Here is a 24,387-nt window from a genome sequence, read left to right as displayed (position 1 = left end):
AGTGCAAAAAACGGAACGACTCTATCAGTCTTTGTTAGAAAATGGCAGATGTTCTAGCGAAGGCACATAGGCGAAAATCAAGAGTTGAGAAAACTGACTTTGAAAGTTCACTCTTGTTTGGATGTTCACAACATGCCTAAAACACTCAGAATCCTCCTGGGCAGTAATCCTGAGATGCTGTGGCCTTGGCCTCCGTAGAGCGCAACCCAGTTTTGCGCTTCTTTGTCGTGGAACAATGCGCCTTTTGAGCCCTCTTTACCCTTTTGGCATCCTTTTCGGCTGCTCGCCGCAAAGAGCAGTCTCCTGGATTGAAGCCCAGTTGAGCAGTGATCTCTTGCAGCGCACTCTTGCAGCCACCATTGAAACGGCAGACTGCATCTGCAACTGCACTTTCCACACTTCGAAGGGACGCGAACTGGCTCTTGGACTGGAGTGACCAAATGAGGCTGTTCATACTCTCCACAGCGTTCTGGGTTTTTCCCTGCGCACACCTTTCAAGGAGCTCTTTGTTCGAGAGGCGCTTGTAGATTGGCAGCAGTGCCACTCGCACGTGAGGGGGCAGTTTATGTTTGTGAGGCGGCAGCGGCTCTCCCTTGGCCAATGCCTGATTGTGCGGGCACCAGGAGTCAGTCCCACTTGGGCACAGGTCGTGGTGTGGATCCTGGTCTGTGGATGTTACATGGTAATAAGTGGCCATGATGGCCCTCTCCATGCCAGGAACATCGTTGGGGTGGCTCTTAATGGCCCAGCCATAATAATTCGTCAACTTCTTTATCAGGCCCTGCGTCAGCCGGCCTTTGCCACCCATGCTCAGTCCTCGGCCTTTGGATTTGTGCTCATCAAGAAGGTTGCGCAAGGAAGTGCCCATTCTTTTTTTCACATGGTTCACACACTCCTGTTTCTTAATCACCATGTAGCCATACACCTTGTCTTGCGTGAGGGCAAGGTACGTACGGCTGTCACCGTCGCAGAGCACATTGATGTATCGAAGCTTGTACTTGGTAAACGATCTTTCAAACATGATCCTAGCTGCTTCTACTTCCATTTGGCCTGCATTAGCATCGGTGTTCTTTTGGCACTGTGGCTTGTGTTTCTCAAGCCACTCCTCATAGTTGTCGTCACCAGGCTTGGGGCCAACAGCACAGCCTTGGCAGTAGTTGGACAGGACACAGTGGTCCAAGACCAAGCCTGTGTACAGCTCGATTACACAGCCCACGCCAATATGACTTCTGTGCCCCCTCGTCATCCACGTGCCGTCGTAAATGACGTCAATGTTGCCTGGCACTCCTCCTAGGTCCTTGTAGATGTCATGCACCTTCTGTGCACTTTCTGCTTCAATGCGGGTGGCAGCTGATGTGGTGGCAGGGTGGCTGTACTTCCTTTGCAGTCTCTGGTAGGACTTGTGGTGCAGTGCTCGATGCGAAATGTCCATCGCAGAAAAAATGTCATTTATGGCAGATTGTTTTCTGCCAACTGACTGCACAGCCCTCAAAGCACGCACGTTTACCTCAAAGGGGTTCGTTTTTTGTTGCCCGGAGCACCTCGGGGACGACCACGCACTGTTTACTATGCCACAATTGTCACAAAAAAGTCCCATCCTCGCCGCGAGTCCAAGGCAGTGCGTAGTCTCGAGGCGTATCGACCCTTCGTCGCACTTGTTGCACTTTACTGACGAAAGCAGACCGTTCAGCATCTTCTTATTTACAATGAAGAATGTGGAGTCCTTACCGCCGTCATTTTCGTCGCAGCCTTCGTTCAGAAGCTCGAGCTTCCGCTTTGAAGCGGACTTCGATGCTACGGCATCCAAAACATCCCGCCTTGTCTGCGCCCGCTGCGCGATTTCTTCACTGCTCGGAATCTGGGCCGAAACTCGCGATAGAATGTTCGACGCGCGCACGCCCGGAGTTGCAACGGCTGCCGACGCGGTGCCACCGCAATCGGGTTCGCGAGAGCGTCCGTCACGGTCGACGGCATCCGGCGGTCTGACATACGACGATGTGGCACCTTCCACACTCTCGGCCTCACAACAATCAGCGAAGGGTCTGAGTAGAGGCTCCGTGACGCTTGAAGAGCATGCTCCGTCCGGAACTGCGACAGGGACGGCAGCCGCAGTCGTCTGCCCTTTGTTCCAAGCTTTCCGACGCTTGCCGTACTTGTGGACGCTCCGGAACTTTTTTTGCGACAACATAGCACCGCAGTATGAGCAAGCACTCAGAAGAGACCACCGATGTAAACAAAGCTTGGTAAAAAAAGCACGCGAACTATCACAAAAACAGCAAACTGGCAAAAAACGAAGCGCACGCCGGATGATTCTCGACACGGCGGCCGCAGATGCGCTCGCGCTTCCAAGGTTGCCAAGGTGCGCGGCGCAGCTTTGACCAGTAAGAGGTCGCGCCTGCTACCACGTGACCCGCGCAGCCAATTGCCGTTCTTCGTTTTCGTTTTTTTACTTGCTCCTCGCGCTTTTATTTTCACTCGGCGAAATACGAGACCGCGACCATCGGGAAGCCGGCTTTCTCCTCTTTCCAAAGCTACCAAAATGGCGGCCCACAGTCAACAACTTGGCGCGTTTGTGCGGCGTGAACAACACCGTTTCAGGGGCTTTTTTTTCGCACTTTTCGGCGACTGGCCTCGGCAAAAACACTATTTGCGGGATTTGTAGCGCACGTTTCGCTGTAATATTTTAGAACAAGGAAGTTGAAGGTCTGAAGATTACGAAAAAAAATAAATCAGAAAATCGCATATTTTGACCAAAATCGGCACTTTACTTGCCGCGCCCCCCCTTAAGAACATAAGTGACGAACAGTTCTCTTCAAGATACAGTGCTACGAATAATTGTTTATACCGAATTTTTGGATATCACGAAGTATTTTCGTGGCAGATGTAACTGTTATGTTGAGGTTTGAGCACTAGTTGCCTGACCTCCGGAAACCCTGACCCTGTCCTGTGTTCCCAGGAGTGGAAATCTGCATTGCGACCCCCGGTCGGCTGATCGACTTCCTGGAGGCGGGCAAGACAAACCTGCGTCGGTGCACCTATCTGGTGCTGGACGAGGCGGACCGCATGCTTGACATGGGCTTTGAGCCCCAGATACGCAAGATCGTCGAGCAAATTCGGGTAAGTGTTTTGGTGGTGAATGCTTGGACGGCCAGCTCTGTTTTGGTGACAACCCCAGTGTTAGTCAATTGTAATAGACCCCTCTACTCAGGTCAATGTGTGATGGGAATGATTTGTGATTTGTGAGCTTGGGAACCACAAATTGCAGAGGTGTAGCGTGGTTTTGTGAGACAGAACTAGAATTTGGGTTCTCTGAAAGTCGTTAAGTGCACTTTCAACACGCAGGCATGCGTGTTGAAAGTGCACTCGGTTTATGCTGAGGCCTGATGAACAAGTCGAATTTGTGAGATGCACGTTTTAACTGTTGATAGCTTTGTGTTGGTGCCTAACACTGAAGTTCATTGTGTGTTGCTCACGGTGGTGTGCACCTTCAGTTCCTGTCACCTATCGTAGACTCTTGTTCGATGGTCGCAAAATTGACTCTAGCGCATTAGGTATAGCTGGCTGTACTGCCAGTGCTGAGTGCGACATACCGTGCAGCCGGATCGTCAAACCCTGATGTGGAGCGCCACCTGGCCCAAGGAGGTTCGGTCACTGGCCGAGGACTTCCTGAAGGACTACGTGCAAATCAACATCGGTGCATTGCAGCTGTGCGCCAACCACCGCATCCTGCAGATCATCGACGTCTGCCAGGAGTCCGAGAAGGACACCAAGTGAGGAGAAGAGAAACACTCCCTTTTTTATTTTTATGTGAAAAGACGCAACACGTGCGCACGCCATAACCGTTCCTCAACGTGAGCTTTTTTAGCAAAAGCGATGCATCATCGTTTGAATTTAAAACTGCGCCTCCTCTAGAAAGATGCCTGTGGCGTTGCTCCCTATTCTATTGTAGCTTTCCTCTTATTAGTTGTGGCTGCATGCCAAGCAATGGTGCCACAGTCTCTCCTCTTCAGTTGGGTTAGGGGTAGTGGTGTGCATGCACGCATGCGTTGCAAGGGGCATGCATTGAGCTCGCTAGCTAATGCCTCTTGTAGAAACTAGGGTAATGGGAAGGACAAGAGGTTTTTTGGTGAACATGGCGGGCATCATTTTGTTTAGAGGAGGTGTTGGCGTAATGCACTCGTGTTGCAGTTGAGTACAAAAGGAACTTACATGAACTGGCAACACAACGTGCTCCATGCTACTCTGTGACGGCGATCTTATTCAAACTGCCGTTTTGATGCCTGGCTGTCGCCAAAGCATGAATGCAGTTTCGGTGTTGTATTCATTTGTAATGTGCAGGCAATTTTCGGGCTTTGCAGTAAACACTTTCAGACACACATTCAAACATAACAATGAAGTTGCATTCAACACGAGAATAGCTTCCTTAAGTACATCAGATAGTTTTTATAAACCTATATTCGTTAGGCTGTTCACAGGGACACTTTTTCATTGCCTCGATATAACTGATAATTCGTTGCGCCCAGTTTTATTATATGGAGCTTTCATTGTAATCTAAATCTTGCATTTTGTGCCCACCGCCACTTCATTTGTTTATTGTACGGAACTTGTTTTGCCAGTGACGAGGGCTCTGATTGTGCGATGCTCCCTGATGATGGCTTTTGTTTTTTTCTCTCTCTCCCATCACCATCCCGCACCCACACACGCGAGCGAGCGATGGCGCGTATGCGTGGCTCTTGCACCCTGGCGCCTGCTTTCGGCGTGACAGACTGGCCCGTCGTGCCACCCGCGGCGACGCTGTCTCGCGACGGCACCGTCGCCTGCTCTTCGCTGCTCTATTTGAAGGCCTTGGGAAGGAAGGCTGCAGAGGCTACCTCCTCCAGTCCTACCCTCCCGACTTGATGCCATTGCATGCGAGCCAGTCTGCCACAACAAGCTGTTCACTTTTTTTTTGCTCATTACTTTTTTTTTCATCATTTTTCAAGGGGGGTACTAGTGCAGTCATGTGTGGTTATGTCGTTGATCCTATTGCGAGGCCCTCACAGCTATGCACTGCAGTTTTTAGAAGGTAATTGACTGTTGATTTAGTGCTGTTTAGTGAACTTTGAGATGTTCTTTTATTCGATTCGTGTTGCCGCAAAAAGTAGTAAAGAGCACCTTTGCCAGAATTGATCCCTGCGGAGCAAGTCAGACATTATTTACTAGGGTGGGGCTTCTGAAACCACTTGTTTAACGCTCCAATGATAACGCTAGGATTAGTTAGCTTTATGAATTTTGAAACAAAGTTCAATGTTTCTGAACTAAATCTCAACAGTTTTGACTGACATGTTCTTTGGGTTGTTTTGAAGTTTCTATCTTTAGCTTACAGTAATTAAATTGGTGTCAACAGCTAGGCAGCCAAAATTCCTTCTCCATGACTGAAGTGTCCCCCTTGATTGTTAATTTACCTCACTCTCTGCGTGGTCTGCAATGTGCCTCTGGTGAGGCGGTTGTCGGATACCTTCGGTTCGGTTTAGTGACCTTAGCGTTGCTCTTTCCAGGCTCCTCAAGCTGCTGCAGGAAATTATGAATGAACGGGAAAACAAGGTGCGTGTTAGCCGAGCCTGTGCGCAGCAGGTCGCGCTCTCAAATTTCTTTTCCTCCTTTCTTTGTTTATTTCTCGCTTACTCTTTCTTCTTTGCTATTGAGCACTGGCACCCGAATTTGGTCTTCTGGAAATAGCTGTGGAAGTTCACGCCTATCAGTCCACTCGCTATTTTTAGAAATCCAAAGCTAATTGCAGCACACCTTAGCTTCTTTCAAGGAAGAATTTGCCATCACTGGCATGGTCGGTGTGTGTATGCTTTGTGTTCACTACATTAGGAACACACGGTTGTTAAGGTAGTGGAGTTAATCTACTTATCATAGCTATTGTATTAATGAGCTGCAAGGTCACCATTGCGTGTCTGAAAGCAGATAAGCATTTTTGCACTATTAATTTCAGTGTCCTTAATAGTATGCCAATCACAAGGCTGTCCTGTCAAAATTCTGCCTTGCATGAAGTGGTGTCAGTGCTGCGGCCTCTCTGTCCTTGTAGCCGCGGGAGGCAGCGAGAATCGTGGGGGAGGGGGTGCATCGAGGTGGAAGCAACTTTTAGAGAGAGAGAGCTCAAACGTCGTCGCTAGACAGGCACGTCCGTGATCGACCGCTGCCCCCCTCCCTTTGCGCTTCCGTTCGGTCCAGCGAGCTTCAACGACCGCGCTCTTACCATGTTGCGGGGCAGGCGCCTTCACAGTCCAGCCAAAGGGTCTACTTATCAGTCTTCATAGTTAGCTTGCTGTGAAATATGCTATGAAATAGCTTGCTGTGCTTTTTGCACCTTAGCCATCGTTGCAGTTGAATCGCTAAAAGAATGTAGTCTATAAAGGGCTTCCTTTGATCAGCCGAGTCAAAATTGTGCGCCAGCTATATTGAGTAGTGTCAGATAGAGTAGTAGAGATTTTGCAGAGTGAAGCATTCGGTGCTCTGCTACAGAGCATTGCAGATTTAAATCGCAAAGAAATATACATAAAAGAGCTTTGCAGTATGCTAGTGCGCAGTTGTGTTGAAGGGTGGCGTTGTTAAGCCGAGGTCGCGTGCACAACACCCCGCAACATGGCGAGCCCTCCGAGAGAGCAGCACAAAAGAGTGTAGCTGGGATTTCCGTTGCGTGAGTGTGTCCCGCCTCCATGCGTCACGTTGCAGACCATAATATTTGCCGAGACCAAGCGTAAGGTGGACGAGCTGACGCGCAGGATGAGGCGCGATGGTTGGCCTGCCATGTGTATTCACGGGGACAAGTCGCAGCCGGAACGAGACTGGGTGCTCGGAGGTAAGTCTGCCTCAGTACACGCTACTTCACAGTCTGTCTGCATGGCATGCCTGTACCACTTGCTTCACCCTATATAGTGTTCAAAGCGATAGAAGCGCACAAGTTATTGAGATGCAGGTTATTTAACGTCACTGCACGAGATGCTGGCATAAAGGCAGCAGTGTTTCTGCATGCTGGCAGTGTTTCTTTTGTTTCTTTGCCAAATATGACAATTCCGCACTGTCCCAGGAGGGTGGTTTCGATCAGCGATCTATGTATACTTGATGTCATCTGGTTCCACGTAAGCGAAGTTAGGTGAAGGTTCATGCATAGGAAGGACTGTGCAGTGCTCACAAAAGGACATTGCACAGTCTGCATGAATCCATACCAACTCGCTCAATTTTTTATCCTAAGTTAGGTGAAGTTGATATTCTTTGTATCCCCTATCTGAATACTGACTCGCTCAATTTTCTATCCTAAGTTAGGTGAGGGTGATACTTATTTGTATCCCCAGCCTGAATACCAACTCGCTCAATTTTCCATCCTAAGTTGAGTGAAGGTAATATTTATGTCCCCAACCTAAATACTGACTCGCTCAATTTTCTATTCTAAGTTAGGTGAAGGTGATATTTATTTGGAACCCCAGCCTGAATACCAACTCACTAAATTTTTCTATCCCAAGTTGAGGGAAGGTGATATTTACTTCCTGAATACCGACTCGCTCAATTTTCTATTCTAAGTTAGGTGAAGGTAATACTTAACTGTATCTCCAACCTGAATACCGATTCGCTTAGTGTTCTATCCTAAGTTTGGTGAAAGTAATAACTATTTGTATACCCAACCAGGATAGCAACTTGCTAGATTAAAAAACCAGCTGGCTAGTTGAAAGGAGAAGTGATCTAGTCTACTTGCAGGCAGTAGTCAAAGCATCTTGTCCCCATCGATGCACAGTCTTAGTGTCTTTCTTTTCTCGCGAACAGAGTTCCGGAGTGGGAAGTCTCCGATCCTGGTCGCTACCGACGTTGCTGCCCGAGGATTGGGTAAGTAGTTTGTAAACAGGTGAAGCTGCAAGCGCGTGATCTCCTAGTAGCTGGGGACGTCAGTGCTAACGCATCACGACACAGAAAGCAGCTGCGCCCACATGTAACATGGCTTCCACAGACTTGACAAGCCACATTGGCAGCAGGGAGAAATGCAAACGTGTGGCGGACAATGGTGGGGTTGGCGGCGTGGCCGCGGAGCGGATTGGTCGGGCAATCTCAAGACAGCGCCACGGGTGGCCCGTAGCTTCTGGATACACCTTAGCTCATTTGTGGCTTCTCATCAGCTGGCACGCATGGTGCCCAAATTCAAATTTCTAATGCTGGGTTGCCCTTACTGCTGTCTTTTTACTGCCGCGTGTTTGGGGGTGGGCGGGGCCTTTTCCTCCCCGTGGTGGTTTCGAAAGCGGCTCTTTTATATTTTCTGTTTCTTTCTCTTTCAGAGGCACCGTAAACAGAAGCGAGTGAGCGAGACAGGATGATCTCGCAATTGCGCATATTGGTGCCTCTGTGTGTACGGCTACCTACGGCCGAGGGCGCGCACACTTACTCGAGACGACCACGGAGCTCACGCCCCCCGCCGTCGTCGCCAGGCGGCGCTGCGGGGAGACTCGGGAGGAAAGCTATCGCCGCCGCCACTTGTCACGTGGGCGGGACTCGGCCCGGCCGGCCGCTCTGCAGATTTAAAGAGCGAACGCGCGAGGCCCGCGAATACCCCACCGCCTCAAAAGGTGGCCGAGGGCATCGCCGCCACCGTCTTGAAACGAGGAGATGGAGGCGGCGCTTCGCTCACGCCCCCACACTGTTGGGCAGGGCTACTACGCATGTCCCGGCCTGCCCCGACACTCGCCCACCTCCTCTCGTCGGGAGGTGACCCGGCATACCACCGGGGCACGGTTTACTGGCATAGGCCTCGGAGGACACACGCTGCTTCGGGCCTGGCATCAAAGGAGTGGCGTCAGTGAGAGCCCTACAGAGAACCGTCGGGTCGCGCCTACATGGCAAACAATCTCAAGTACCGGAGTTGCAGGCCATGTGTGACGTGCCCCCTCCAAACATTTTGCAGCTTAATACGTGCTAACGATTGCTAGAGGGGACAAGAGAAAAGAAAATACTACAGAAAACCCTTTATCTGTGGTTTCGGTGTGAGACTTATGCGCTCATTAGAGAGAGAGGTCTGGCACTGTGCGTGCGTCGGCTGGCAGCGGTGAGGTGTGGAGAGCAGCGACGTAGAGGCATTTGCGAGGGCGAGACGGAGGGGGCGGCACGGCAAAAGGGGGCGAAGTGGAGCATCCGTGCCCCCGCCACCCTCCGAGGCCAGGCCCCTCCTGCTGCCGCACGACGACAGAGCAGGTAGGGGGGCATGCAACGGCCGCCGGCGTCACCCCGAGCCCCTCCTCCCGCCACTGCTTGTCGAGGTGGCCTAAGGGCGCCCGTATGCCGCCCTGTCTGTGGCGGGTGCCTCTCCACCGATCCCCGGGCTGCCTCCCGCGCACGCCGAGGATGGGAAACCACAGGTAATGACAACGCGAGCTTCTCACTGCAGCCCTTTCTGCCCGGCTGCACCTGCAGGCCCATGTACAGTGGGGTGTCCTAGAGTGGAATGTGGTGCGCAGGAAAACTGTTAGGCTGACACGTTGCTGGTGCCAGAACTCCCAGCTTCAAGCAGTCAGCGAATGCGTCCCACTGTTGCTAGCTACAAGTGTTAATAAAAATTCCGGTTCAAACCTGCCTCAAACAGGAATGTAAAACTGTACTTTAAGAACTTCGACAGAAATCCACTTGAATACACTAAACAATTCTCGAGTGTAAGGTTGCAGCAGTTGGGCGTAGAGAACCCTATGATGTGTGCCATTTCATGAACCGATCATATTGTAAGTTTCTTTTCTCTAATCTATACTCATTAGTTTCTTGCAAAGAATGCCATGTCATGCTGATAACAAGCATGCTGGTATTTTTTGGTGACAAGATAAGTCCAGAAAGGTGATAGGACCTCTTGTTAAGGTGAAGTTAACGATATTGGTACCTGGAAGTAATGTTAGACATTTGAAAATAAGAATTTGATGCACTTGCGAATCTGTCTGGATTTGTGAATGAAGAGCTCGATGGCCCCACCCGTGAGCACACAGATATAGTGTATGCACACAGCTTCCAGGTCTCGTCTACCATAAAATGTTTTAACCATTTAAGGATTGTGATGCCCGCAATGCTTTGCCTTCAGTGTTTTTGCTCTGTAACACGCTTGTCAGGCATTTCCTTTGAGGCAACATATGCATCTGTTTTATCAATGGACAGAGGCCCCCTCTCCTGCACACCATTTGCCACTCTAGGTCACCTTCACCGGCTTCGCTGGTGGACTAGATGAAAAAAGCCAAAAAGCAGCTTAGATAAAGAAGTTATCGCACACTGTGTGCCTTGCCTATGCTTAGCTCTTGTAACACTAGGCTAGCATCGCCCATGGAAAGTGGTAGTTAGGGCCACAACAGAAATGGCTTGTGCAACCTTTCTAGGCACCGAGATGGGCAAGCCTATAATACTGTATGTAGCCCGATATAGCTTCAGCTTGCGAAATTTATTAGACATGCTTGGTAGTAAGCAACTTCATGTAAAAGTAGCTCTCAATCTTGGTATACTGCAATGCTTATAAACAACTAGTAGAGCCCCAACAGGAGTGACTTGCATAAGCTATATTTTTCAAGCGAATCAGGCTGCTAACTCTCTGGAATATTAATCTTGCTAAATGTATGTGACCCTATTTCGTCTTAATGTAGCAGCAATTTAGACGTTTTCTTGCTGCTGTCTCAATACAAAGGCTTGAACACTTAGTGGAGCCACATCGAGAATGACGATGATTTCACAATTACATAGCACTAAATGGCTGCAAATCGGTAAACCTATGAGACCCTATTTGTCTAAACGTAGCTGTAATTAGACATGCTTTTGCTACTGCCACACTACCATGAACCCTCACAAACACTTAGTGATGCCACATCAGGAATCAATCGGGAATGGCCTGCATAGATTTAACTTTTCATGGCGATAAGACTGACAAGTTTACAAATGTTATGGTGCAAAATGATTCCAACTTGCTATAAGTATTAACGCCTGATTTCATCTGAATGCAGATTTAAAATAGGAATTCTTTTGCTACTGTCCCACTAACGCAAATGCTCATGCGTACTTAGTGAAGCCCTGTTAGGAATAGGTAGTCAAGTTTAAACTTTCAAGGTGATGGGACTGGCAAGTTTGAAATTAAAGTGCGTGGTGGTCCCAGATTGCAAAATGTATTGACTATACCTTCATCAGACAATATTTCGGCCAAACATAGCTGTTATTCAGCGATAGCTTGCTTAGATTCGTACTTCTACAACGTTTCAAGGAATAGAAACTGCGAAAAGTTCACTATATTTTTTTTTATCTTAGGAAAGGCCTCTAAAAATGGCTACCTGTACTAGACAGTCAGTCTGTGTGATATGGTTGTAATGATAGCATTACATTTGTACAGTTCCAGCCGTAACTAACAAGGCTGGTTAACATAGAGCTAGTTGAGCTGCAGCTGCGTAGCTGTATATTTGAGCAATTTCTTGAAGCACCCATGAAACAAAGCCTGCTTTATAATTGCTGCCAAATATAACTTTCACCTTAACCAAGCTAAAATAAGTATTTTTTGTATGTGTTTGTAGGTAACAGTGCCTTTTAAAATTAACCGTTCTCCGTGGTTGTATGCTTCCCGAACTGAGTACTTTCGGTGCCTATGGAACGTAATACGCTTGTATAACCTCATAGATCAGTATGTAACCATCCACTATGGCAGTAGCGAGCACACGTTAAATTGGCCCTGCAACACTTCTCGAAAGAATCGCGGAATGACATAACTGTTGGACTTCATCGCCTCACGAAATGACTGCAGCAAGGACTTATAGAAACCGTCATATATGAGCAAACGGACAGGGACGAGCAAACGGACAGGGACGAAAAGGGGGGTGGACAGGGACCTTTTATAACGGTGGGCGCACTGAAAGCTGCCTGGAGAGAGAGGGTGGCAAGAGTGAAGAATTTGCACGTTCGTTTGTGTCAGCACACCTCATGACCTTGGGCTTCATTTTTTTTTCGTTTTGTTTTTCATTGGACACACGACTTCCTGTCGGCTGTGGTGTAAATCATATATTGTGCAAAATTCAAGTGCTATAGAGCACAGCTTGGGTGTGTGATGGTGTACCACGGCAATTGTGGTGTGTAGCTCATGATGCTCAACGCAGCTCGTGGCTGTAAGCCAAATTGATGTCATAATTCAAGGTGAGCCGATGGCATCGTATGTCGAGAGTAGAGAGAGCAAAGGCTAGCCGACTTTGAAACCCAATTGTAAGTTCCGTGCAGCATGCTGCTGTATATTGTATTGCTCGTACATTTGCAGTTGCTTGTCTACTGATCAGTAGTAGTGGCTTGCCATGTTAAAAAAAAGTTGCAGAGCCCCTTTTAAGGTGTGAAACAGTTCCAGCCCAAGAAAACAACCTGAATATCGTTAAATCCTTCTATTTTAGCTTTATTTCGTTTGTTAGAAACAGTTTAGTAACAGTTGAAATCGGTTTTCCCAACCTTCTTGAAATAAGTAGTAGCTCATTCTTACTCGCAGTAGCATAGTTAGTGACTCAGCAGCAAGGAAAGGTTGTAAATGTAGTGCAATGTACTGTGAAAACAAGTGCTGCTGTTGCTGCCCACGTGCATTTTGCTGAAGCAGGGTAGTTATTTTGGGCTGCCTTATTCAGCTTAGAGGGGGTGTACGTAAGGCTGCTCTTACAAAAAATACTAACACAAAACAAAAGTTCTTAATTGAAAGGGGAAGAGGCACAGATTCAAAGGTAAGTATATGGCCAACATTTTGCCGCTTCTTTGGGAGGTGACAGAAAGAGTAGGCGAGGTGCACACTCATCAGATGTTTTTTCGAAGGAGCACATTGTTAGATGCATATCTGTAATGTTTATTGGAAAGCTAGGATATTGAACTTTGGTGCGTGATAGCGTTGGTCGAGGCAGGCTGAGCTGCTCTTGTGGCCGTATTCTTGTTGGGTAATAATAATTGCATAGATAGGGGATTAATAGGTTGTGAATAATTATCCTCAGCTCCCATAGTCACCGCTTCATTACCATGTTGCTTTCGTGTTAAACAAGATGTCCTAGAAATCAGCCAGAGAGCTGCATCATTAAACCCGTGAAGTGGTTAGTTCACATCGTAGCTTCGTGCACATAAAATTTAACGTGGCCATAAATCTAGTATGTAACTAACTTATATTTCTAAGTGTATTCTAAGGTCTGTTGTATTACATCCCAGTCTGGCTGGTTCTCAAGTTATCGGGTTTTTGCTTTTTATAGACTGCTATGGTGTTGGTGGCAGGTATGCTATTGAAATATGAGCTAGAAAACAAAAGAGGAAGCCTGCTGATCTCTCTCTTCTGGCCCCCTTCCTCCGCCCCCTCAATTCTCCCCTTTCCTGGCGTGTGTGTATAACAGATGTGGATGACATCAAATTTGTCATCAACTACGACTACCCGAACTGCTCGGAGGACTACGTACACCGCATAGGGCGGACGGCTCGCTCTAACAAGACGGGCACGGCGTACACTTTCTTCACCCCGGGCAACTCCAAGCAAGCCCAGGAGCTCATCTCAGTCCTCAAGGAGGCCAACCAGGTGGTCAACCCCAAGTTGTTCGAGATGTGCGAGATGTCCCGCTCCTATGGAGGACGTGGCGGTGAGTTCGCTCCTCGCTTTTTCTCGTGTGGGAGTGTGCCACCATCAGATGTTGAGCTTGAAAGAAGCAAGGGTGAGACAGAAAATTGCCAGGGCTTTTATTTCCCACTGCAGGCGGTTTGACTGCCCTTGCGAAGTATAAACCCATCATTACATTCCCAGGTGTTGCATTTCCATGGCTGCTGCATCGTGTTTTGCGTGCGTGTGTGTGTGTGTGTGTGTGTGCGTGTGTGTATATGTATATATATATATATACATACCACTTTCAACTTAGCTTTCATAGGATCTGTTGTACTGTATGCTCTCAATAATTCGAACTTGAGGGAGACCCCAGGCACGTGGTTGAATCCCCCAGGTGCGTGTTCGAACTTGAGGGATACCCAAGGTGCATGTTTGAATCATCTAATTTCTCATGTGTGTGCGTGTGTGCACGTGTGTGTACCAGTTCCAACTTAGCTTCCATAGGATCTGTTGTACTGTAGACTCTCAATAATTCGAACTTGAGGGAGACCCCAGGCACGTGGTTGAATCCCCCAGGTGCGTGTTCGAACTTGAGGGATTCCCAAGGTGCATGTTTGAATCATCAGAAGTTCTCATGTGTGTGCGTGTGTGCACGTGCGTGTACCAGTTCCAACTTAGCTTCCATAGGATCTGTTGTACTGTAGGCTCTCAATACCGCATTTATTCGAATATAAGGTGGTCACGATTATAAAGCGAGGGGGAAGTTGAAGGACCCAAGAAAAGAAAGAAAAAAGGCAACTAAATTCCTTACCTTTCAGCAAAGCAGACACCAAATATTCATGAACTATCTGTACACAAAGATATTTATTCGGAGCGAGACGAAAGTGCAACTTAGAAACTATCTTCAAAGGTGGTGGTATCGGAATCTTCCTTATCACTTGCGCACTCAAAGAGGTCGTCATCCTCGGTGCCGTCAAGAACATTTGAAATGCAGCACTTGCGGAACGATGCCGCAACTATGGCTTCGGGGATCGCTGCCCAAGCGTCGACCACCCACTGGGCGAGCATGGATGGGGACGCCCGCTTTAGACATCCCGACGGCGTCAGGGCCACAGTGTCAGACGCCATTCATTCATTGTACAGCTGTCTGACGTGTGCCTTAAAGGGCTTGTTAAGGCAAACGTCAAGTGGCTGTAGTTGGCTTGTCAGGCCTCCCGGGATGACGACCAGCTCCGTTCGGTTGTCGATGAGCTTCTTCTTCACACCTTCCGTGAGGTGCCCGCGGAATGCGTCGAGGACCAGCATTGACCTCCGGGCCAGCAGTGCCCCAGGTCTTCGGCACCGCACCGACTTTACCCAGTCCAGAACAAGCTCTTCCGTCATCCACCCCTTCTCCTGGCAACGAATGTGGACGTTCTGCGGGAACACCTCGTTCTTTGGCATGGTCTTTCTGTTCAGGATGATGTAGGGGGGCAACTTCCGCCCATCGGCGTTGCAGGCTAACATCACGGTTATCCGAGCCTTCTCGTTGCCTGTAGTGCGCAGGATCACTTGGCGATCACCTTTTTGGTGAATTGTCTGGGCCGACGGCATGTAAAAAAAATTAGTTTCGTCGGCATTGCCAATCTGCCCGAGTAGGAAGTTGTGGTTCCGGAAAAAACAACGACGCACGTCGTTTTCCGGAACGTCGAACTTCCGACCCGCTGCGCAGTTTCCAGTGGCTTCCATCTCTGCTATGACTTTCCTCTTGAAGGCTGCATCGTAGTGGCAACGACGACTCGCCATTGCGCTGGTCGCATAAATAAGAAACAAGCACTGAGAAAGAAAATCTTGCAGCAGGGACTCCAGCACTCCAACAAAAAATGCAAAATGGTGTCCCGGCTTGTTTACAAGCTTTGCGGCTGCGGCTACTACTGGCTTGGAGCGGCTGCTGCTGGCTCAGCATGTTCACATGGTCGAAGGCGCCCGCTGCCATGGCCTCTGCTGTATCGCGAGCTATTCAATAACCTTGCAGCGACCGAAACTCGGTATTTACTATTTGCAACCTGCGTTTGTGTAAAATTTTATGCGTTTTATTCTGAAATCTCTTTGTTACATTTCCAACATTGTTGTCGGGCTCTTTTGGAAGCTTGGAAATAGTTGAAAAGTGGAAACCAAAACTGTCACACCAAAATCGGCATTATGGTATACTGAGCTTCAAATATAAGGCTGGGTATGACTTTGAGACTACGCATTTTGGAAAAAAACCACACCTTATATTCGAATAACTATGGTAATTCGAACTTGAGGGAGACCCCAGACGCGTGGTTGAATCCCCAAGGTGAGTGTTCAAACTTGAGGGAAACCTCAGGTGCGTGTTTGAATCATCATAAGTTCTCATATATGTGTCTGTGTGTCATGCACACGCATGCTTAGAGAGTTGAAACTAAACGAAACCCAATTTTAGAAGTAGTACTCTGATTGAACTGGCAAATTCAGATTCCTCCCGTAGTTACCTATATTTATTTTTTTTATTCCCCCCGCCCATTTAACTAAGTTCCCGATTCAACAAAATAATTCATACCAACTGCACGAACGTACCAATTTATGTTGTCATTTTAACACGAAAATGTTATATGCCGTGGTCCACCATGAATCTGCGAACGTGCTTCCCTCACGGAAGTGACGTTGAAAAAAATGTACTAAAAGATTGCAATGAAAAAAACTAAACAAAAGCAAGCATCTGTCTAGCGACATCGAACCAACAATCTCTCAATTCCCAGCGTGCGGCACTAACCACTACGTTACAAAATGTAGGTTGTCTGGAGTGCTAAAGGCAAGCTATATATATATACACACAATAGACCATTTGGCAGCCCTCAAGCGTTTCGAAACAACGTGTTTTGTTACCAGTGGCGAGATGGCGCAACGGCCTCACGTTAAGGGCGCCCTATAAGTCGTCGTCGCCTCCACGAAGCATGCTGCCGATGACCTTAAGGGGGCGCCATCATGCATGCGCTATTCAGACTTGTAATGCTGCAGCGCGCGCGCTTATCAGGCTTGTAATTCGGCAGAGGACAAAGTCACGGCCGCATTTACGATAAAAGCGCACTGCTGACGTACAGGAAGAATTGTGACAGTTGTTCGCACTTGTCCTGTGTATACTTGGGCGCTCGTTTCACGCGAACAGTGCACTTCAAGTGTCAGAATTGTGACAGTTGTTCGCACTTGTCCTGTGTATACTTGGGCGCTCGTTTCACGCGAACAGTGCACTTCAAGTGTCAAGCTGTGACAGTTGTTAGTCTGCGCTTGCCCCGTGTATGCTAATTTCGTGCGTGCTTTGTGCTTGAGGCGTGCGCTGCAAGTTTCGAGCTGCTTGCCGTTTCTAACGTGACTTTGTAATTTGTTGCTATTGCAGGAACAATGCACAATAAACACACAACTACCTCTATCAGGACATGTTTCACTTTCGGGCTATACCGATTCCCATATAGGGGGATCAGCATAAAGTTTCTCACAAATACCTTGAGGGAATTGTGGCGCCACCGGCTATGCAAATTTCTTAAGGGGTGACATTGGAGCGCTGGGAATAACGGGATATGTGTCTGCGAGGCTTGTGTAAGCTTGTGTTGAGCGAGGTTTTGGCCCAAAAACGAGTACGACTGCCGAAATAAAGCTTCTCTAGAACAAAACGTTTATCAGCGGATCTCATTCACGCATATTATATTATAAAATAAAAGTCCACTTACTTTGACGGCACAACCAAACGGCGAAGGAAATAAACAGACGGCTTAAACGCGGCAGAAAGAGCGCTCACTTTGTCGTCTGCCTGCCAGGTTTAGCGCCGTTGGTTACTTCTTACGCTTAGAGATATCTCTTAGAGAGTGTCTTAGAGATATACAAATCCGAGTCAAGTTCGAAGCTCAGGTATACTATCCTTCCCTTGCATCCAGTAGCTCGCCTGTGCCACATTTTTCTTTGGGTATGATTGTGAGAAACTCTATGGGGATAAGCCACGATTCTTTATTTTTTATAAGGTCCACAGCAGCGTATATTCACCTGCTATACCTGCACCACCAGGAGTGAATTTTTTATGGGACGGCAGTATCAATGGCAATGTTGTTTGGTCTAAGTAGGTTAATTTTAGTGCGCAATAGTAAAAAAATAAATAAAAATATAATACTTGCTGCAACATTCAGATTTTCCAACATACCTTATAAATGACACTTGCATTCTTAATTTCGTTGCAGGTCGCAACCGCTGGCGCACATCGGGCGGTGGCGGCGGGCGTAGAAATGACTACGACGATGACAACCGCCACGGAGGGCGTCGCTATGCCACCGGGGCCAACGCCTACAACCCGGGCAACAACGACTACTCCACATCCAACAACTCAGACCTGCCGAACAGCAACTACGGCTATGGCATTTCAAACTCAAACCAGTCGTCCCACCAGTCCCACCAGCAGTCACACCAAAACTCACACCAGAACTCGCACCAGTCTTCGCACCAGAACTCGTCCTCCCACAACAGCCACCACGGCAACTCAAACCAGTCGTCTGGTATGGGCAGTGGTGGCGGAAGCGGATCAATGATGGGAATGAATTCCATGGGGCACATGGCTCCCATGACGCCCATGATGGGCCACATGATGCCCGTTATGAACATGTCCAATGGCCAGTCGTACATGATGCCACCCATGCAGCAGCAACAGCAGTCTGGCGGGGGGCAGCAGCAGTCTGGTGGGCAGCAAGTTCCTCACAGCCTGCTGGGACCTCCACCACCACCCCCGCCACCACCAGGCGTCACAAATGGCGCGTGGTAGAAAAAATCTTGTTCTGCGAGCTGGACTATGTTTTTATTTTTACCTCATGGTTTTTAGACCTACATGCAACATTAGGGACAGTTGCGGTGGCTGTTTTTATTTTTACCTCATGGTTTTTAGATCTACATGCAACATTAGGGACAGCTGCGGTGGCGTCGATTTGTTGCGTTCAGTGCACCCTGATGAGGACGAGGCAACTGAACTCTGTTTTATTTAAGACCCTCCCCCCACCGCAAGAACCACCAGAAAAAGCAGTTGTGACGTGGCGATAGGAAATGCTTTCTCCCGGCAGTCCTGTCATAATCGCTGGACAGAACTGGCAGTTGTGTTTGATGTCCCTCAGCCCTTTGTAGGAGATGTGGGCGTAGCTGCGAGCAGGAGCAAGACCACTACTCTGTCACTCTTGAAACGAGTGATAGTTACGCCATAAGGGAGCTTACTTTCTTTTTCATCCAAAATTCAAGCACACACTTCCGCTGCGTGCCGAAGTGGCTAAGCAGGTAGCCGTAAATGGGTGCCGAGCCAAAATCGCAAGCCTCTATTTCACCACTGGCAAAGTTCCTCGAAAAAAAAAAAAAAAAAAAGAGAAGATAACGGTAGAAGGGCGGCTATCAGTGTGCATGGTCGCAGCTGTCAGCTAGTGTTGGTGCACAGCACACTCGTGTTGCCACTTTCTTGTTTCCGAATGACCAAACCTAATTTTCAAGCACGACCCTTTGAGATCTTGTGTCTGCATCATCGTGTGCTGGTGCGATGAAGAAATGTTGTCTACTGTCTTGCAGGTTCTCATCTTTGCATTCACTTATTTTAATGAAGCAGGTGACATAGCTGTTTTGAAGGTAACACCTGCAAACACTGAAGTCTTTTGATCATTTTGCTCGTTTCTTGGTTGTCATGTCGTTATGCTTTTTGTATTCTGCACACCTCTTCATGCGCCACTGCGTTGGCAATATCGCTTGCTGCAGATGAAATCGTGGTTAGAGTTGGCACATCTACAAGGTGTGCACACTTGGCCTTTGTGACTGATTCAGTGTTGCACGTCTCAAGCATCTCGACTTTGCGGGAAACTCGCTCTAGCGTCGTTTCAAGCAATTGTCTTGTTTGCAACACTACGTTCATCCAGCATAATTTGCACAGATTTGTGGTCAGTGGCTGTCTTTCAGTAACAACAGAATATACGGAAGGTTTCTGCACAGCTATGCCACTGGTTTATCGTTCAAAAAAAATATTTGTGTCTATTAATGAACTTTTGTTCTACTTGCCCAGTTGTTAGAGCTATGTGTTTTTTTTATATATGCGAAGCAGCTTTTTGATCAGCCTGTGTAACGCTGTCCGTCCGTCCACACCACTCTCCTCACTGCAGCTGTTGGAGCGGTGTTAAGGAGTTCATGCCCTCCTAACAGTGCGCGGTGATGTCTCTTTCTGTCTCTTTCCCTTGCCGCATGTCGGCTCTTCCTCGCTTCACCCTCTCCACCGCACACAACACTCAAGCCCATCCTCACAAGGGCATCATCTCACTTTCGCCACCTATCTCTATCTGGCGGCTAGAAGAAGCCAGGAGCTGGCGGGTGCGCACGCCTCGAGAATCTTCTGGCGCCGGCAATGTTGACAGCGTGCATGCTGCACGATCACGCCGATGGGTGAGGTGCTGTCGCGGCATGCTTCCCACTAGTATGTGCGTTCCTTTCCCGGCTGTCGCCGGCATTGTGAAGATTAGCGAAGCCAATGGCTTTCGCGAACAGAGACGTCAACACTGATGAGGCATGAGCCAAGGAAGCCGAATGCAAGTGTCAGCAGTGGAAGAGCAGCAAAACTGACGAGGTGTGAGTCAAGAACACTGATCATGTTCAAGAATACAGACGGCGCGCGGGTAACAAGGAAGCAGACTGCAAGCGTCAAGGTATCCTACCTCCAGTGTTTTTGCGTTTTAAACAAACGTTTACTTGAATAAGCGCTACACCAAGTTTCGCTTTAAACCGTTCTTCCAGCACCCGCGTCGACGTCCGTTTCAACTGGGTCAATGCCGTGCGCACCACTGCTGCTTCGCATCTCATCAGGGTTCTTTTCGGAGAAATGGTCCATAGTTTTTTTTTTTTTTTTAAAAGGGCAAAGCTCCTTATAGCGGCACCCGTTCGTCCCTCGTAGTCGTAGTGTGTAGCCAGTCTTACGCTTTGACATCCAAGGTGGTGCCAGTGGGAGATTTCTCCTGTGCGTTGTTGAACAACAAAAAAATTTCGCAGCGTCAACTAAAAGCCGAATTCTTATGTCTCTCATTCCCCATTATCAGCCATTGGCATGTTCCAGTAGGAAACGTTAGTAGAAGTAGAAGTGTTAAAAGCAGACTTCTGCTGTCTCTCATTCCCTGTACAACGAAAGACGCCAGATGTTTTCTAAAAGCAAAATGAAAAGACGGCAGATGTTTCTAAAGCAAAAAAAAAAAAAAAAAAAAGACGCCAGCTGCTTAACGAAAGACGCCAGGTGTTTTCTAAAGCAATGGTTTTATAATCAAAAACATATCGATACAGGTTTGTAGTTGCCGATGCTCGTTGCCGTCGGTGTGCGCTCGTATGGATAAGGATGCCGAAAGGCGGGCGCGCAGGGCAGCGGCGGTGCGCGCTCGTAGAGGGGACCCTGAAGTGAGAGCATGCGAGGCAAAAGCGCACCGGGAACCTGCGCGACGTCGCTGCCAAGATCCTGCTGTACGGGAACAAAAAGCCACATCAGCAAGGCAGCGTCAGCAAGATCCCGCCGCACGTGAACAAGAAGCTGTTGCGGCAAGTCAGCGTCGGCAAGATTCTTCCGTACGGGAACGAGAGGCCGAGGCAGCATGTCAACGTCGCGAAGCAGATCTTGAAAACGTTCAACAATGGGAAGCGGCGAGGAAGCGCGCATATCGCGAGGCGAATTAACGGAAGAAAATTTCGCCGTATTACTTCCAGGAGCTTCGCCCAATCTCATTATCATCCACCTCGTGGATCTGCCGTCAATTTTTTTTTTACATTTGCACAGTGATCAATCTTTTTTTTTTTTTTTCAAGCTTGGAACATCAGCATTGTCTTGCCCTGGTTTTTTAGAAGCTGCAATGTTTTTGTTTGTTTGCTTACCTCGCCTGTGATGAGAATAGCAGTTTAAAAATTTTATACCCCCCGCCGGTGCCATTTGATGCCTACATTTCTCATGTGCTGGCAGTTGAAAAATAATGTCCATCAATTTTAATAACAACTGCACTGATTTAACAAGTCATGTCATTGCCACTAGCTTTGTCAAGCAACATTTCGTCACCTATTACCTTTGTATATTTAGTCATTCAAGGTCTGCTGCATGCATGTTTTTTTGCGCCACTATGAGAATAGTAAAATGTGGTACATATAATTGTAGTGTGACACCTGTAGGTGTTTGGAATTTAAGTATTTGTCAATTTATGCGAGCCACTTCTAAAGCTGTCAACATTTGTTTATCTTTTCCACCATGCAGACTGCTCCCTTTGTAAGCCTTTTGTATAACCAGTGAAATTGGCACAAAAAATAAATCCTGTTCTTATTGTAATTTTTGTCTGTCTGTCTATTGTATTGTGTATGGTGCTCTTGACAAGAGTTCTGTCGCAGCTTGTTGTCGTAAAGACTTTGTTCCAGTCATAGTAAATTACAGTAATTTTTTTTTGTAACGAAGAGGTGACACTTGAAACCGTGACTGTAATAATGTTCTGATTGTTTTCTAGCTTTAACAACGAAGCAATAGCATTTCGTTCTGCGGTTACGTTCAGGCTGTTGAAATCAAATGAAAAAAAATGCCCCCACCTCACCGAAGAAAATCATGAAGAAATGTGAATGCATTGCGTAGCATCCATTACGGCGTTTCACACTCGAGAACCCAGCGTTAAGAAGAATGTTTTTTTTTTTCCTTACACCGTGCAGCCAATAGCGCAATTTGCCGCACGTGGCATTTTTCTGTTGCGAGAAATGTGGTACGTGTTTCCAGCGCTAGTAGCTAGCGTGCACGGTTGAAAAATACTACGAAGTGAACAAAACAAGCAGCGTTCTCGACTTGGTGTTGGTGTTTCACAGCGGCGTTTTGAGAGCACATTTCCGGATGTTCGTGAGAGGTGCCCAGCCAGCGAGCCGTCGAGAGTGAGGTACGAGCGGAGGGCAAGAGAAAGAGCGACGAAGCACTGCACCTGTCATTGTACCTGACGGCCATAATGCCAGTGTCTTATCAACACAAATGCGTTGCATGCACACTGCATTGATGCGGTGGAAAGTCGGGTTCAAGTCAACGAGGTGGGAGCGAGGATAAGCGCATGTGCTTGCAGCGGTTGTCAACAGCTACTGACGCCGAAGCGTGACATGGTGGGGGCTCCGGTTGCTAGGGGTGGGCGCGCCCGCAGCTTTTGCCATGGGAAAGGGCAGTGGACAGATCCCAAGAAACGCCTGACATAGCCCGACTAAGAAATGCATTTGCATTTAAAATTACTTGTGTAGACAAGATTTAGGGTGGCAACACGTCCAACACTTTGTTTCGGACACACATACGTGTACTGTGGCAGTCAGCTTGGAGATATCCAAGGTTGCAGTTTGTATTAATTTAAGCTTGTTATATTTGCAGAATCACTTGCGTGCCAGTCATGTTTGCACATCATGTTAAAAAGAGGTGCCGGCCATGCCATGATTTTGACCCAATAGGATGTTTGTCCTGCTCTCGAAAGACGCAGCATTGCCTTTGAAGCACCCTATGAAAGCAAAGTAGCGCATAGGTCTATCTAGCAACCACAACTATGCGGCAAAGCTGCACACTGTTTTTGCAGGTGACATGTGTAAGCGTGTCCTGAATGACATGCCTGGTGTGCCAATGACTGGCAATGAAAGTAGAAACACCTTTCAGGACTGCCATTGGAGTGCAGGAGTACAAAGGCCGACTGCCTCGACAATAGATTTTTGGCCGGTCACCCATTTAGGAATAATGGCGGTGCAAAGGGAGTCCTCTTGTGAAACTGGTTCGGGTTTGCGGCTGGGAGTTCTGCATATCGGCTTCTCCGCAGTGGACGGTTGCTAGCAGCATGTGTAAAATAGATGCAGAACTCTACGACCTTACTGTAGCAGAGTTGTGCATCTGTGCAGTAACTCTAATTCAGACCATGGCCTTCGAGATAGCCGGCAACACAATTTGTGATGGAAAAAAGCATTCCGCCGCATTTTTCACAGGACCTTGGGTTTTGATCCTTCACATGACCAAACACACACTGGAAGCCACGTGCACACTACTATGTGTTTGTTGTAGCCATTTTTAATAAGACGATATTCTCTTACTCCTACCTATCTCGTCAACTAATTGCATTTGTCTGTTGTATCAGGACAACATCGTTGAAGAGATCGCCGACACGTTCAGTTGCCCTTGGGACATGTGAAGGGTCGGATGCCTGTCGTACGCACCAAAGAGAAGCAGTGGCAGCACGAGGAACAAGTGTGCACGGCGCGATACAGCCAATGCTACCGACGATCAAACGAGTGGCGCCAAATGCATGCTCAGCGCCACGACGCCGGTAGGCTTCCCCAATAGGCCCATTAGCTTCTCTAGACTCCCCTCATTACACGCACTTGGAAGGGCACTGTGTTTCTAAATGCAGAGCACTATAGAGGGCACGAAAACACAGCAGAAAGTAGACCATGTGTCACACACCTAGTTTGGAGGTCCCCCTAACAAAATCCTACTCATGCTGGGGAAACCACACATGCTTATCTTACAGCAACCTGAGGGAAGTCACTGCAGACACACATGAACAGCTGTAATAAGCAGGAAGTCAAGAAAGTGCGGCAGAAAGTGGAGCCAGTGTCACACACCGAATTTGCGAATACCCTTAGCAGGATCCTTCTCCTTCTGGGGAAACCCAAAATGCTTATATCTATCACTGGCATCATTGATACTTTGGTAAGTGGAGCAGTGAGAGCTCAATAAATGGGTGTCACTGCGTGACAGTGTTACGCACTTAAGGCTTCACTGTAGTAGACCTGCCAGA

The 24,387-nt window shown here is 48.0% G+C and overlaps 1 protein-coding gene across 2 annotated transcripts in view; it reads left to right on the top strand.

Annotated features, from left to right (window-relative positions):
* LOC119179470 (putative ATP-dependent RNA helicase DDX5) overlaps positions 1-21,923 on the top strand; it is a 34,314-nt gene extending 12,391 nt beyond the window's left edge. For both annotated transcript variants that reach the window (XM_037430547.2, XM_037430548.2), the window contains exons 7-13: positions 2,957-3,117; positions 3,598-3,770; positions 5,538-5,583; positions 6,721-6,847; positions 7,807-7,866; positions 13,374-13,613; positions 17,803-21,923. In XM_037430547.2, the coding sequence (XP_037286444.2) occupies positions 2,957-3,117; positions 3,598-3,770; positions 5,538-5,583; positions 6,721-6,847; positions 7,807-7,866; positions 13,374-13,613; positions 17,803-18,377 (1,382 nt within the window). In that variant the 3' untranslated portion in view covers positions 18,378-21,923. The remainder of the gene's footprint in view (positions 1-2,956; positions 3,118-3,597; positions 3,771-5,537; positions 5,584-6,720; positions 6,848-7,806; positions 7,867-13,373; positions 13,614-17,802) is intronic.
* The last annotated feature ends 2,464 nt before the right edge of the window (positions 21,924-24,387 follow it).

Source organism: Rhipicephalus microplus, chromosome 7 (genome assembly GCF_043290135.1).
Source record: "Rhipicephalus microplus isolate Deutch F79 chromosome 7, USDA_Rmic, whole genome shotgun sequence".
NCBI lineage: Eukaryota > Metazoa > Arthropoda > Arachnida > Ixodida > Ixodidae > Rhipicephalus > Rhipicephalus microplus.
The sequence above is the reverse complement of the archived record's forward strand: the minus strand, read 5'-3'. Positions and strand labels throughout refer to the sequence as shown.